General features: G+C 37.4%; 1 protein-coding gene across 4 annotated transcripts in view; it reads left to right on the top strand.

The window, feature by feature from the left end:
* Positions 1-841: 841 nt before the first annotated feature.
* Positions 842-16,939, top strand: part of nfatc3a (nuclear factor of activated T cells 3a) — a 77,900-nt gene continuing 61,802 nt past the window's right edge. Inside the window, exons 1-2 of one of the 4 annotated variants that reach the window (XM_084719736.1) lie at positions 842-1,415; positions 10,068-10,165. Coding sequence is in view for 2 of the 4 variants with exons in the window: in XM_084719718.1 (XP_084575844.1) it covers positions 1,325-1,415 (91 nt within the window). In the remaining 2 variants the exon portion in view is untranslated. Of the gene's footprint in view, positions 1,416-10,067; positions 10,166-10,478; positions 10,632-16,939 lie in introns of those variants that run through there. The other 3 variants (XM_084719718.1, XM_084719727.1, XM_084719747.1) reach the window with 3 other exon arrangements.

The raw sequence follows: 16,939 nt of genomic DNA, 5'->3' as shown, positions 1-16,939 counted from the left end.
TGTTGTCACCAGAGTTAACCATCTTCGAAGTAAAATTCCCCAAAAAGAAAAAAAAAAAAAAAAAAAAAAAAAAAGTGTGCATATGTATGGAGCAAATGAAAATGGCAACAAAAAAGTTGAGATTTATTTTGTTGCTATAATTCATTAAAAATCAAAGGCAGCTTATTCCACAAGTAATGAGCAACCATTCCAAAAAGGCTAAAATTCTTTCAAAATTTGTTTTATTTGTAAATTAAGACGTGCACAAGAAGTATTCCACAAGAGGTTAAATATTTTTGGAGTTCAAACTCTGTCAAAACAGCAGTAACTCACCTTTAATTTGTATTAACTGTTGCAATCCAACATTGCAATTGTCAGATTTTTTTTACTCCCTAAAATTGGTATCAGCATTGTCCCCAATAATCCATTATCAGCTGGGCCCCAGTTTTTATACTTACTTATTTACTTCTGTGATGTTATTGCAAGGAGAGGAGTATTATGAGTTGCATTTACTCAAAATATTTGTGTAGGCTTAATTAGTCATTTTTAATTTCACTGTTACCAATTGTACATGCAACACTTACTCCAAATATTTATGGAAAATATTTCCCACGTATTTTATGTGTGTTTTACTTTCCATGCACCAAAATGTCACTCTGGTTAGAAAGCAAAAAAAGCTTTAAAAAAAGCAATATACTTCAGGCTCATTACTCTGGTAACTGTTTATCAACTCCATAGCCGAGGAGCTTTGTGTGTGTGTGTTTTTTTTTGTTTTTTTTGTGTGTGTGTGTGTGTGTGTGTGTGTGTGTGCGTGCGTGCGCGCGCCCCGTGTTGTGTTGTGTCTGCTGACGTCACCACTGGAACTGCCTTGTCACGCGGGGTTAGTAAAAGTTGGGATAGGAGCTCCGGAGAGAGAAACATACAGGAGGAGAGAAAGAAAGAGGGAACAGGGCAATTAAACGAACATTTCAGTGGCTCTATAACGAACATTAAACACTGGCAGAGAAAGCACTTCGTTGCTGTCGACTCGGTCGGGAGACAGAGAGAAATAGTGAGGGAAGGAGAGACAGAGAGGGGGCAGGAGGCGACTTTCTCTGAAGTTGAAGCCAGTAAGCTGCCAGAGGAAGAAGAGGATCCAACGAGCTGTATTTTGGATTTGTCAAACGAGGGGAGGAAAAACACACGAGTTCGCGTTGTGTGTGGCCAAATGCTGTTGAGTTAATAAATGAACAAAAGTTGAAGTTCGGCGTCGTGGCAGTCGGTAAATGTGACATTTTAGGAGAGCATAAATTGCTCCAGCGGTCGACGGTCGAGTGGCGGGGTAAAACCCGAGCTGTCAAACCCGATGACTACTGCAAACTGCCCCGGGAATGAGGAGCTGGACTTCAGGCTGATCTTCGGAGAGGACGGGCAGCAGCAGCCGTTAGGCCCCGCAGGTCAGTCGGTCTCATACTGTATAGACTGTCTGGTTGTAAACTTACGGCACAATATGCTGTAACATTAACTCAACTTATTCACTTTGCTACTGTTGGCTTAATGAAACCCGGCGACTTTCGACTTCTAAATACCGTCTGCTCTGTAAAAGAGGAACCGACCCTAACCAGCGTTTTTTTGAGAAATGGAGATATTAAAATATCACGCGTCCGCTGTATCAGCTAATGTCCACAACACCAGCTGTCATTAGCCTGACATGCTAGCAGGTTAGCATTTGTGCTGTTATTGCCATATGCCTTTTCAACTGCAAATCCAGTTAAAACTTTAACTGAAATGTCACCTACAGTTTTTTTTCTTTTTTCCTTTGCAACAGATAGTTTCTCAGCTGTGTAAATTTGGCGGGACTGCAGCAGTTACAGTGTGGTTGATATACTGTAAGTCAGAGAGAGGGACCAGTTTGAATGTCTGAGGCACATTTATGCAAAGTAGTACAAGCTATTGTTGCCAAAACTTTAATTCACTTAATGTTTATAAAATAAGTCAGACGTAGGACAGATGCTGTTGAAATCTGTTACTTCATCGTGAATAGCACTCAGCAACTACTTTATTTTAGATATTTATTTTTTATACAGTGCAATTTGAGTAATAAAGTGTATCAAGTGTATCAATTTAATTAACAGAAATGCATGAGTTAGTTGTCATTATTGACATAATTAGATGGTACAGCTACAAAAACAATAAATCCTGTTCATATACAGTTAATTACAGGTTGAGAGCTTTATCTAACACAGCCTGCTTTTACCAGGTAAAGAAAATCGTTGATTAAATTTTGAATTATTTGCTTATAAAAGTACAAATAAAATTTAGACGTTTAAAACTGTATTTTCTTTTATCAAGGTTGTCACCACTCAACTCACTCCAAACCGGCACTGCAAGTGCTTGCTATGTGTAGTTAGCATCATATCTGTACTGTCAGTAGGTGTAAACTATTGTTATTGTTTTTATGTGAGCACATATAGATGATGAATATGTGCATTGGTACATTACAGTACGTATGCCAATAGGTGTGTGTGTGTGTGTGTGTGTGTGTGTGTGTGTGTGTGTATGTGTGTGTGCGACAGGGTGAGAAATGAACAAATTTTCCAACCATAGAAGTGTGTGTGCCGTTAACTTATGTGTTGTATTATTTATGATTTAATTTGAGCTTAAATGTTTTTAATGAGGATTTAAGTAAATCAAACCATACCACCCTGAATCTTTACATCAACTCACAACATTGAAAATAAGTTTTTAGAGGAGAGGGCATTCATGCAGGTGAGATTGCCCTCTTTACTGTACCTTGACAAGTTTCCTATAAGGCATAATTTCAATTCCATAATTAACCCGATATTTTAGAGAATGTAGTGGAAATCAACTCCAACTGGTTAAAGCAAGCTTAAGTTTGTTAAAAGTTGTCAGCGTTGTCACTAGTTTAATAGACCTGCTGTCCAGTCTTATATCTCTAAAAACTACATTGACTCCTCCAAGTTAGAAATCAGTTTGCCATTCAAATTATGGGTTATCCTCTGTGGCTGCTTAATGAAACATTTGTTTTGTGTGCTTGGTGTCACCCAGGGAAATAAACAAAAGAGGGATATGTATGTTAGGGACATATACAAAACAGTGACATGTATAATCATTATTATGATTCATTGGGTCTCCTGTATGTAAAAAATGCTATAAAAACATGGCAAATGAATGATATACTGAATCTGTTAAAAGGCATCTTCTTTCTCCCTGGGGATATGTCTTCTGTAATGTGCTCTTTACATCCAAGTTAAACATAAAATTCAAACAATAGTCTACGAGTCAGATATTTCTCTGATTCAAAGTGTGTCAAACAATATGCCAATACGAAGAACTTAAAAATAGTCTTTGTCTTGGTCAATCATTGACATCAAGTGCTCATGATCATGCTAAATAAGATGCCCTGGGTTTAAGTCTAATTGAGGATCTTTGCTGCATGACACTGCCGTATCTCCCTCCCTCAGGCTAAACTTTTTTTTATATGGTATTGCTGATAAATCATTTTTTCATCGTCATTGCGATATGAACATGTGTGATAAACACATCATAAAAGATTGCCTGAAATGCAATGAATAAGGGAAATCATTTCATATACATGTGACATGGATAGGATAGCATTTTTTCTTTCATGAGGCTATCTGGTAAATTAATGTCACAGTAGAGAAGAAGAAAATAAATTGCAGTGCCTGGGTTAATTAATTAATTATTAATTACAGATGATCATTACATTAGTATAACAACAGAAACAAACAAATTAGTCATCAGAAAAAGCTTTATTTTGGCTATGAAGTGAACTAATGTCTTTATTTGCCAGATTAATTTTTTTTTTACATTTTAACATTCTAAATTGAAACTGTGTGTATAGTTTAGTTGTAGTGTTTAGTGTAGTTTATGTGTATGTAAGCATTGCAAACCATGTGTGCATCTGTCATCACACACACAAAAACAGTTTGAATTTTTGATAAAGATCCCCCAGGCTTTCAATGATGCCAGGTATTTCACACTGAATTACAAGTAATGTGTCTAAAATGACATACAAGACACTGAAAATTGTTCCAGTTTATGAAATGTCACAGACATAAAAATGTGAGTTGAGTATTTCAATCACTGTAAGTGTATTGTAGATTCAGTGAAGTGATGAAACAAGCAGGTACAGCATAAATATATCATGTTGTCACACAGTGTTAGGAACATTGCCGTACCTGCTAACGACGACAAAATAAATTCATGTTTTCTGTTTAAAGAGAAAAAACTGCCAAACTGCTTTTAGTGTCTGGCAGTAGAGAACATTAGTAGTATTGTTGGACATACAAATGGTCACATTCAGTTAAAATAACATTTAGTGCCTGTTTGTAGGGATGGATGCTATAATAGTAAGTTTACCGGTATCTTCCAAAAATGACTTTAAAGTATGTTACGGGTGTCAGTACTGAAATGACTGATTATTGTTATTACTTATATTGATCCCATTTGAAATGTAGATAAATTAACTTATTTTTCAAGTTCAACAGTGCGTGTTTTCATTTTGGCAGCAATAGGCAGTTTCTGTTGGAGTGTAATGCCTATCCAAATGTAACCAAGTGAAGATGATATATATTATGACTGACAGAAGCAGATTTCACCCTTTTGATATTTACTTGACACTTGAGGCAACAGAATGACAGCCAGTTGCATGTTTGCTAATGTTGAGTAGAAGTAAATTTGTGTTAATTCCTTTAATGTTTGTAAAAAAGGATGGAATCCTAACTAATAAATAAAGACAGATACTCATAAAAAGGAATTTGTAGATGCCTCCAGCTAGACTCGGGTGGTGTTGGAATGAAATGAAAAACACAAGTCACTGAAGTGGCTGTGGATCAGTTATCTGATATTACAAAATATTAACACAACATCCTTAGTTACTCCTGTGAATGTCAGAAGCTGCTGCCTTATCGATTTTAAGTTGATTATTCAGTTACAATCTGTTAATATGTGTGAAAGGGTCTTTTGGATTGTATACACTGTACAGAGGCTAATTGATTTATGATATAATAAATGTCATGTGCTGGATTTAAACCAGCAAATTTATTAATTAATGGTAATTGTGTTGGTCTTTGCATCCACCCTCAGCTTTTCGTTTGTTTCTGTCTTTGGGCCTAAACCATTGGAATTTGTGAATTCTCTGGCTGTGTCCTTTTCCTGAAACTCTGGCAAAATAATGACTCCATGAAGGTTTGGCTTGTGCAATCTTAAATCAATTTTTCCTTCGATTAAAAAAAGAAGTTTGATTTGGAGATGGGACGAGGGGAAAAACTGCAGTTGGAATAAGCGTAGGAATAAAAGCACCACTGTGCAAGTGGTTTTAATCTGGTCCGGACTGTATGACTTGGCCCAAAAGGGGGGCGCCTGTCCAAATTAATAACTGGAGTGTAATACGGGATCACACAGCCAGAGTAACAGGGAGTTGCACACTCCTGAGTTGGTCTCCTTCTCTGAAGGCAAGGATCAAGTCAGGGCTTGTTTTTGTAACAACCTGGAGAACTTCTACTGTGAATATCTGACAGGTTTTTACTCCACTGAGCCTCTTATTGTTCAACGTTGCTTGAACTATACTGTAATTGTCAATATCTATGTAGCCATTTGTAGTCTTCTGTTGTGAGAGGGAGAAACAATGTTGCCAAAAACATAAAAATGAAACAACAGTGGCACATTTACTGTATCTCTTCTTAGAAACTGCACCAAAAGTTACAATATGTTACAATAATGTACTTAGCTTTCAAAAATGTTGCTATTAATGGAAGCCAGTTGCTCATGTTTATGACAAATCTCTACATTGTTTTAATGGCGCTAACTAGTAAATGTCAGCTTCCTGTACAACCAGCTATTGGTTATCTTGCTGTGTTTCAGCGCTTCTGCCAGCATATGTGAACATAATTAAAAATCTGTGTAATTGTGTGGTACAGTATAACGCTCCACCTCTCTGTCTGTCTTTTTTGTTCTGCACGTCTTTGTGTGTTTGTTGGGTGTCTATCTCTTCATTCTCGTGCTCTCTCTCTCTCTGAGTGTTTTCTTGTTGCTCAGGAAACAGTCACCTCTTTGAGGTGAAATATTCCACTGTTCTATTCAGAGGTATTAGGCATGCTTACTGTAAGGGTTTTCCCCTGATTATGTACAGTGCCAGCTGAATAGGAGAACAGGCCCTCTGTGAATCAGCTTAACTAGAAATGATGGGATCATTCAAAATTCACTTAAATGAATCTAGGGCGAAGTCAAAGAAAAGCTTTAAAATCAAGCCAAACAACACCGTTATTCACTGACAAGAAATTGGCATCTTTTAATTGACAATGAAGAATCTCTTTTAGAAATTCTTTTTCATAGTAAGGGAAATTACCTAATGAATTACTGAGATTTACTCTTTTGCCACATCTTGAAAGACATTTATTCAGTGTAGTATAGATCCAGAAAATGATTTCAAATGGAACACTGCTGAAGCCCAAACCTGACTGGAGTAAAATTGAATACAAACATGCCTGGATTTTAAGATTTTTTGATTTGTGCCAGGGCCAGATCAATCAATTGGTAAGCCAATAATATTGGCCAGTTTTAACAAAGATGTATTGGTTAACTCATATACAGACCACTGCAAAATGATCAATTTCTCTGGTTTTACCATTTATAGGTATGTGTTTGAGTAAAATGAACATTTTTTTTTTATTTTATAAATTGCTGACAACATTTCTCTCAAATTTGAAATTAAAATATTGCCATTTGGTACATTTATTGGTAGAAAATGACAACTCGTCAAAATAACAAAAAAGATGCAGTGTTTTCAGACCTCGAATAATGCAAAGAAAACATGTTCATATTCATTTTTAAACAACACAACACTAATATTTTAGTCTAGAAATCAATATTGGTGGGATAATCTCAATGTTTAATCGCAGCAGTTGTTTTTATAATCTTCCTCATAAAATAAGATTTGATTCAGGTGATCACCTAATCAGTGTCTCATTAAGTAGAATGAGGAGGCTTGTGTTGGAATCTAACAAACACTGGAACGGATTGGCTGCCATACATGTAGAGATGCTGATTTAAGAAACATTTGTGAGAGTGGTCTCTTAATTTTTTCCAGAGCTGTATGTTGTAAGTAACAAGAAAATTCAGTACAGATTTGTCAAAGGTAAATGCAACAATTTAAAAACAATTATTTTTGCAACTGGCCTATAAAATGTACAGCTCACTACATAGCTTAATCAGGTTTAAGGGTTCTTTATTGAAAATATTTGTTTATGTTATAAAAGACGTATCCAGTATATCATAATTTTTTAAACTCTCAAACATAAATATTGGCACTGGCCTCAAAACTTGGTTCACCTAGTTTACAGTTGACTAAATGTTAAAAAATAGCTAGTCTTTTAGTTAGTTTTATATGATTAGTTGAATCACTAACACTAAATATTACCTCCCCCATCTTGCCAGGTGTATGATCTAACAAATAAAGGTAGTTGTGGGGCATCCCTATGGCTGGGGCCGCCAGTTGGACTCCGGTCTGTAGCCCATTTGCTGTATGTCATCCGCTCTCTGTCTGCCCCCTTTCCTGGCATATCATATTTTCACCCATCCCTTTCAAATAGAGGCAAAAAGGCCAAAAAAAAAATCTTTAAAAAAAAGAGGCTTTGTTAGTCACAATCCATTCATCTTCTTTAAAATTGTATGTGGTTTTGCCCCATCTGTGTTTTCTAATCCTACTAATATCATGGGAAAAGGCATAATTTGACTGTTTGTGCTGGAGGTGTGAGATATACCTAAAACTGCTGTAAGATGTAATAACGTTTTAAAACGAATGCCGTAACAAATATTCAAAAAATATTAAAATGGTAGTCAAAACCAAACCTACCCACTCTAAGCTCTAGTCAGTAGCTGTGACTCAATGCTAGGGGAGTAACAAATATAATGGAAGATTATGATACACATCAGGGAGTGGAAAAGTCAAGTAAACAATATGTTAAGTCAGAAGTGAAATGCTATACAGTGCTATTTTCAGCCTTTGTCTTTGGTCTTTTGTTTATTGTTAAAACAAGTAGCAACTCTGTATGACAGCTCAGATTTACTGATTTTCAGACTGACTTGGAACTCCAGCTTCTCTAATTTTGTGACTGTTTGAGGTCCTTAAAGAAAATCTGCTTCATCTCCCTTAATGTCCAATTGATTTTGTTTTCTTTCATGCATCCGCCAAATCCTCTTGTGTTGGTAAAAGTCAACTGAATGGCAGCATTTATTTCTTTGGATTTTTGACTAAGGTTTTTGGAAAATAATAGTCCAGCCAAGTCCATACATTTGTTCATTGTAGTATCATTTCAGTGACTCAACCTTATGTTTATGAAGACCAGGATGTTCGATTTAATCAAAGTGTTTATTATTTTTTTGGTTGAAGTTGGTCATTTCACACAGTTAAAAAAACATTCTGACTCACTTTTGCCACCATCAAAATACAGTGGACATAAATGAAATTTCATTGCCCCTCAAAGCACTGAAAAATTAGGCTACAATGAACAATACAGCAAAAACAACACAATGCCCTTTCAGTGACAGTGGCTTAAGTGTTCTGAAAAATCTGCAGACCTGACTGTCTAAAGTTTTTGTAGGAACTATTTTTTGTTAGAAGGTTTTTCCAGTGGAAATGGCCTACAACCAACTAGGATACTGGTTTGCTGATCACTTTAAATGTCAGTTTTCATGGCTTTGTGCACCAAAAATGAAATTCTAGTGACTCCAATTCAGTGCTGCAATGATTTGATGAAACTGACAACAATTATGAATAGTACTCCTGATAATCAAATTGCCTAATTGTTTAAACAATTTATTTAATAAAAACACAAAATATTTGCTAGTTCTGCAGTAAATTTGGAATATTTTTGGCTTTTTTATTCAGTTAGTATGATAGAACAAGCAGTTCGAAGATGTCAGTGAACCCTACATCATGAATTATGAACTGCCTTTAAAGTTACCCCTCTATCCTCTACTTCTTTAGACATCTTCACAGTAAAACTGAAAGAAAATGTCCTTTTGTTAAGAGATTTTCACTATGTGAAGCAGCAACATATGGTGTTATGTTTTCATTATTAGCATGTCATCAAGGCTTGATCTTGTTTCACTTGTTTTCTGCAGCTGCCAGCACTTTTTCTCGTGATGGTTGAGCTCAGTATTTTTTTTTTTTTTAATTTTAGGCTGATGAAGAAAAAAATAACACTTAGGCAGCTTGCTGTAGATTTACACCAGCAGGGAAAACTCCATGTGTTAAGAGATATGTATGTCATGATTTAAACTGACTGTATGCATAACATGCATCAGTCCCAGACCTTTTCTCTTTGTAGTGTAATAGCTGACTGTCAATGTGAAACAAACAGCACTGAAAGTGGCTGTATTGAACACCTGCATGCATTGGTTTTGCTCTCTGTAGACAGTGGCCGCAAATTTGCTTTCATCTATAGTATCAAATGCGCTAAGCTTGTTTGTATATACTAATTATAGAACATAATTCCCTGTCACAGTTATTTAATCTTGTTTCATATATGAAAACAGCACAATCCATCTTACAGTATGTTACAACATGTATTTGTGCTTATCCTTCAAAGTACCACTTAGCCCATTTGTGATAGAGTGTCTATTGTGAAGTGGCTGTGTGAGTGGTAGAAACAGGTATTGGTGAGTTAGGGTTATGCAGGTCACGAGCAGCGGCCTCATTGGGCGTTGGAGGTGGTATGAGGCAGGGGGGCAGAAGTGCCCTTTATGGGTGGCAGAGTTGTAGATCCATAGCGGAGGTGTCTGGCTCTCTGCCCAGACATGCCATGTGGGGTTCAGATGGCAGGGTGGAATGAAGGGAGAGGGGGGCACACTGCTCTCTAGCTGCTGGTAAGGGGAACGTGAACAGTTACTCTCCTTGTCTAGACCTTTTTTCGTTCTTTTTGTGTACATTGATTATTTTCCTGCTTTTTCTTATGTCACAAATTCAAAGAAGTTTTTGCAGTTTGTCATTTACCAACATATGAGCACAGGGCATTGTAGACCAGGACGACTGAGGCTTCTTTCCTCTCTCACTGCTTTCTCAGGATGTGAAAGAGACCACCAGTGACATCAGAGAGCCTGATCTGAGCTAATGAAATCTCCAGATGCCAGCAGTCACCACAACCACTTAGTGACTAGTCAGGTTTGACTTTGGTCTGTTAATGGGCTGCGGCATTTCTTGTACCTGCAGGATTGTCTTTGTCGTGCTTGGATATGACAAGGCACATTATCATATTGAAATGATCAAACTGAGAGCAGCTAGTGGAGAAAGCAATTTTGCCCTTGTCTGTGTTGTTTTCATTGCTCTGCTTCTGTGAACCAAGAGCACGGTCCTCTCAGTCCTTGTCGTGGGAAAGACTGAAAGACTGAAATTACATCGCTCTCATGGTGGACTATTTTGAGCTCCCAAAGAGAGTGGCAGAGGGCAGGCGGCAGGTTTTAGTGACTCGTTTGTACTTAGTGCAGGAGAACCCCTCTCGTTCCAGTACGTCTGCAGCCTTCAACTTTTTACTGCTCGAGCACTTTGCGATCTTAACGGGGAGAGGAGTGGAAGAATGCTGTGCGCTACATCGCCAGGTGAGTGTGTCGGCACTCCCAACTCTAGCCAGGTGTGTCTTGTGTGTAGTCTAGACTTTTATATTGAGGGGTGGGAGCCACCACTCAGTCAAGCAGCTGTCAATAGAGTACAAGCTGTTCTGAAGTCTGTCAGAAATAATATTAAACCTTCCTTAAAAGGACAAGAGAAGACAGAAATTTCTCATTGACAGCATATATGTCCAATTTAGTGTTTAGGTACCTAGTCTAAGGTTAAAATGTGTTCACCATCACATTTTTCCTGATGTTGTTTGATGTTGTATACACTGCAATTTTAATTGTAAAGGTTGTTGGTATGTTAAATATTACAGATTTATGTAGACATGTTAGGCATAGAGGACATTAACACTTGTTGATATAGGCATAATTATTGTAACCAGTGTCACCACAAATTGAAAACCTTGCAAAAATAAAAGAAGAGAGGAAAACATACGAAGCTTGGATCATTTTATAAAGGAAGAACAAGGACAGTGAAGTGTTTGAAAGTTAGACATGCATTTGTCTTTAGCCTTAATGAGTTGTGAATTGTGTAGACTGTGTGGTGGAAAATTTGAGTTTATAGACCTACAACTTCCAATATTTCTATGAAAACATAAAAGACAGAGAGGTTAAAGGTCAGACGGCCATGCATGAGGTCCACATGTGGGGCTAGATCACCATGTGGGTGCCCCCTAACCCTGCTGAACTGAGGGGGTCCCAGCACCCAGTGTGATGAATGAGACGTTTGTTTCCCGGGGCGAGGCATGAGTAACTATGTGTGGCATCTGTCTAGTTTAAATTTAGTGTAACTGAAGCTACCGCTGGCTGCGCTGTATCAACATGTCAGAGGCTGCATTACACCAGAGAGAAAGCTGTTGAACTCCTGCGTCTGGTTTCATTTTTTTCTTTCTGTCTTTGGTCCCCTTTTACTATGAGGCGCGGCTTGCTACGAAGGGATTAGGCTGGTTTGAATCCTTTTTTATTTTAGGCTACCCCTCAAAGCCATATTTCAGTCAGGCTAATGCTCGGTATTGGCACCTCTACCCCATGCAGTTTTTCTCATCCCACTCCTGTTATGTGTCCTGTGATCAGGTGTGACATATTCTAAAAGGAGTTATCAACAAACAGTGGTTGTTACTGTGTCCTTAATTGACAGTGAACAGTGATAGGAGGTTTTACATGGGATAAATAGGTCAGACTTTCAAGGGGATGATGGTACACATTCCAAGAGGGCTCCATGTGTTTGAGTGGACCCTACTACATGGGTCACAGTTGGAATGTTGACCATATGGACAGCTGGGCTTTGTGGATAGATCCCTCTGCACACTATCACTTTATGCACATATTGCTCAAAAGAGTGAAACATGAATGAGGTCTCTGTGGTAAAGATATTCTAGTCATCTTGCTAAACATGTAAGGACTTGTAGAGCTGCAAAAAAGACGTTTGTGTTTGGCAGTTTTTTATCTGGACATATACCACTTTCATTTATGTTTTCGGAGGGGAAGTTGCTGTCTTCCTGTTTTTTCCTTGATTATTTCCTGTTAGTTTTCTCTGATGTTTTGTGTTGGCCTGATTGCAAGCATGATAAAAAGTATCAGGACTATTATGAGGCTCTCCCCCAAGCAGAGCAGATGGATCCTTTATTTGAGAACACTGCATGTCTTTTTACCACCTCATCATACCCTTATCATCCATTCCACTGTTATACAAGCAACACAGGGGTAATGATGATAATGATGCTTCTATTGTCAGAGTCTGAATTTTTTCTTGCATCGCAGTAGCTCCATTTGCAACATTACAGATAATAAACATTAAGGCAGGAGACAAATACATACATAAATACATTGGACATGACATCATAGTAGGACAAAAATACATACAATTTTTAACAATGCAAACACAGAAAATGACTTTCAGGGCCCTTTAATTGACATTTGATCTGGGACTAAGCCCACATTCCTCTTTTTCTCTCCCTCCCTCTCCCCATGTGATTTATTATCAATTAATCTGTTGATTATTTCCTTGATTAATCAATAAGTGTTTGATGTCGTCAAATGTTTTGCTTTGGCCACAACTTTAAGTTATTCAATTTACTGTCATTTAGGACTAAAGAAACCAGAAAAGATTCACACTTTAGATGCTAAAATCAGATAATTTGGACATTTTTCCTTTAAAAAAATACTTCAAACGTTAATCAAAATATTTGGTGATTAATTTCATAATTGACAGCTAATCCATTAATCGACTAATTGTGGCACCTCTAGTACAAAACGATCTACGGTCTTACCTTATTACATGTCATGGGAAGTGGTTCTGCTGGTGCAGTTGTTTAATTAATCTGTGTGAAGAGGGGTCAAGGCCAGGAAGGTGGGTTGGCGGTTGTTGACATGTGGAGATTAGGAGGGTGTACATAGGCAGGAAGGTGTACATAGGCTTATTTTTGCTTATTTTTATGTCTGACATTACTTTGTTGATGCTTGAATGTTCCAAGAACATGATATACTGTATACAGTATATTAATTCATATAATTTGTTATGAACTTGGTTGGTGAATATTGGTTGACACACTTGAGCACATTTATCAGTGGTGTGTATATATAATGTAGTCTCACTACGCTCTCCAGAACCCATAGTGAGTAAATGTCAACTCTTCTCTCTCCGTTTCTCTTGCTCTGTATTTCTCTCTCACACACTCTCTGTCTCTCTCTTGCTATCTCTCACACATATAGGCATACAAAAGCTCTGTTTCTCTGCTCTGTCCCTCCCTCATTCTCTCTCCCTCCCTCTCCCTGGGTGATTTTTTTCAGGCACATACACAGTCAGCCCTGACAGATTGTTTAAATGTCACCCCTGCTAGCAGTAGCCTCTGATGTTATCTGCTCTGGGTTATTGCAGGCCATCAGGCGGCTTGTGTTCGCCTTGGAGGCGAATCTTCTAATGCACTGCAGCTCTCCTTCTCCAATGAAAACGAATACATACATGAACCATCTGACTTTTGTGTTTTCACATGTACACAAGAAACCAGGTTAGTGGCAGAAGCCAAGTTAAGGGGGGAAATTGCAGCATGATTACTTAAAAGCCTGTGTTTACATGCAACTGCACTTGAACTAAGGCCTGCATAACCCTTTTAGATCCTGTCCCTGGTCATATCTGGCACCTATATAAAAATATATACCAGAAGAATATAAGAAATTAATGTCTTTCTCTTCTTATATCAAAATCTAATTGTTTTCTTCCTGTAAAACAAAATGTGACCTATACTTACATAGGCTTGAACCAACCAATAATATCATGACATACACCCATCAATCAAATTTCGTTCAAATTAGGGTTGGGTTGATGGACAATGTCATCATGCATCATATTGGTTGACAATCAACAACTGAATCCTATACAATTGTAACATTGTGATTTAAAAGATGTCTGTATTTGAGGTGGTGTGTCTCCTCAGAGTTGCCATAGCTTCTTGCTAAAGTCCAGTTTTTGACATGTGAGAGAGAAAGTTAAAATGGGTTGTTGCTGCTGTTCATTGAATTATGTTTCCATGTCCCATTTATTATTTTCTTATTAAACATAACTAAGTTATGGACATGTGTGGAGACAAAGACTAAACCCAGCAATGATATTGTCCATTGTGATGTTTTACTGTAGACATTGTCCATTGGCAATTAGGTAGATAACGCCTAACCTCGGTTCAAATCACGTTCCTCCTGCTATGTCCCACCTGCCTGTCCCGTTTGTCTCTGAAATAGATAAAAATATGGAAGTTATGTACTCTTGAAATGCTGTTTTTTCTGGACCAGAATGTATTTGTGGCATATGATGCTGTTGCTGAGATGGTCTGTGGCTCTTGTTTTTTTTTTGTTTGTTTGTTTGTTTGTGTGTATGTCTTGAAATAGTGTGCTGTTCAGCTTTGGAAACTGACTTGATTTTAGCTTTTTTTTTTTTTTTTGACTCAGTTTTAGTTACTTTGAACACATCCAAAAGTAACAATTCTAGTATTGCATGAAAAAATACAGAAACCCAAGTAAGCATATATGGCCAAATATTCAGCAGGTTTTCCCAGCAAAAATCCAGCCATGTTTAATCCCATATTTTATTGCAATTCAGGAAACCTGGTTTCTCATTTACATGATATTTAAGAGACTAGATTACCACAAAAAGCAGTTACAGTTACCAGTTTCTTAAGTGCAAACAACAAAAGAACAGACTTTTTACTGGGCAAGTAAATGATACATCAGGCAATAAAATATGCAAATATAATAGCAACTGTTTTATCAGTAGTGCTAGATAAATATTTAGGCAAACTGTTTTTTTTAATTGCAGCCTCATGGAAACCTCTGTTCCATTCAGTAAAGTAGCTCTAGTTTGGTTTTGGTCATACTTGTAAAACAAATGTGTCACTCACTGTCGGGGTAGGAGGAGTCGCCTCCGCCCCAACCATACCAGTCTTTTGTGAGGTCCCCCAGGGTTCTATCTTGGGTCTGTTTTATATTGATGTGCTTATTGTGGCTGCTGTGACCTACGTATCCTAAATGACCTGATCTTTGACTGATATAAAGTGACAGGTGTCCGAGAATTTTTTGTAGTCAAATTATTCCAATTCAGCGATACTGTTTGAATAACTATTCCAATATCTAGCTAATCTATCTTCCATTACTAAAGGCTTGCCCTCACAGAAAATGTTCTTGCTGCATTTTTGTCATCATTTTTGTCTGTTTTTACACACATAATTAGAAGAATTGTGTATTGGACTCGAGCTGCCAACACACAGGTTACCAGCAACAATACTGTACTTTAACTAGGAATGTTAACAATTAATTGATATTTATGAACATGTTCCACTTGTTGACAGTGTTACTGTAGTGGTGACAAAATGTTAAAAAATATACATAAATTATCAGGAAACTCTCTGCGCTCTCTGGGAAAATTGTTACACTAAGCTCCCTTTAAGATATAAGATAATATGACATGTTAACAATTTCTTATGTGTCTGCAAAAACACATAACTCTAGAAACACAGGATTGAAGGCGTTATATGTTGACAGACTTCTTGTCAATTCAGCATAAATATAATCCAGAGAGAGAAAGAGTGAGAGCATCAGAAACATATTGGCTTTGTCCAGTTTTATCATGTCTGTGACATTCTACAGACATAGACATTGAAACTTTAGAGTAGGGCAATGATTCATCCCTGTTTTTTCTACAGTGCAGTGTGCCACACTAAATTCCTATATGAGCCTGTGTTTTGTTGTACTAATTAGACTCGCAGTCTTCATCATCTGTGATGTGAAAATATCAGATTTTCACACACTCAGACAAATTAAAAGTGTGTGTCCTCCTTTAGTTCAGTTATAACACCAGCGGACCTGCAGAGCCTCTCTCCCAAAGCTGCAGCCGCTGTCCAGCATCACCTGCACTGAACGCTCAGTGCTACTTTATGGCCTGAATTAAGGATTTATTTCGACCAAACCAGAGTTGGTGATTTTTGACAGTGAAAGATGAACCATCATGTTTTTGGTGAGGTTTATTTAGTTTCTGTAAAGTTTGAATGAAGCTGGCAATGATGCTTACTTTTTACCTTTTTCTCATCATCGTGATCCTTTCTATAATGTTGTCATACACTAACAATAACAATCTGAACCTGTCAGTGACGAGCACAAACAACAAGCAAACATTACTTGCTTTATTTTTCTGTCACTTTTCTCCTCTTCCGTCACAGTTAGTTTTGTGGTTTGTGGGGATTTTGAGACTTAGTTTGTAAAGTGTACAGCCTGTCAGACTGTTACATTATTATGTGTATATAGATACAGAAGACAAAAGCTGAAACTTGTTTACCAACTACTCCTTTCACCCTCTCTCATCAATCAACTAACAGTTCATTTGGTCCTGAGGATATTTTTAAGTGTCCCAGCTAATGTAAAAATTTATAATTTTGATGATTTATTCTCCCTGTGCATTTTTGTAAGCTTTTATTTCTTATATCCTGTACATGTAATGCATACTGACTGACAAAGGAAAAAAAACACAAATGCTTGACTGGTTGAAAGTTAGTCCTTGGGCTGGAAGAAACTCAGGCCCTTTGACTAATGATTCAAATCATCAACTATCAGGGGGAAGCCCAACTATAGTGAAATTTGTCATGTTGCTGGTATGATGTCGACATGACTGAACTGACCATTTTCACTGAATCATGCACGTCTTGGAAAAAAAAGGCAAGATACCATAAATGCAAAGTGTGTAAATGCCAAGTTGAAGATGCTAATGTGCACCAAAAAGAAAAGCAAGAGGTTCTGTGCTGCACCCCGGTGTGTGTTGTCCGGTTTAAATTGTAAAATTTGC

Source organism: Lutjanus erythropterus, chromosome 1 (genome assembly GCF_056507025.1).
Source record: "Lutjanus erythropterus isolate fLutEry1 chromosome 1, fLutEry1.hap2, whole genome shotgun sequence".
NCBI classification, from domain to species: Eukaryota; Metazoa; Chordata; class Actinopteri; order Lutjaniformes; family Lutjanidae; genus Lutjanus; species Lutjanus erythropterus.
This window is presented reverse-complemented; position numbering and strand designations above follow the sequence as displayed.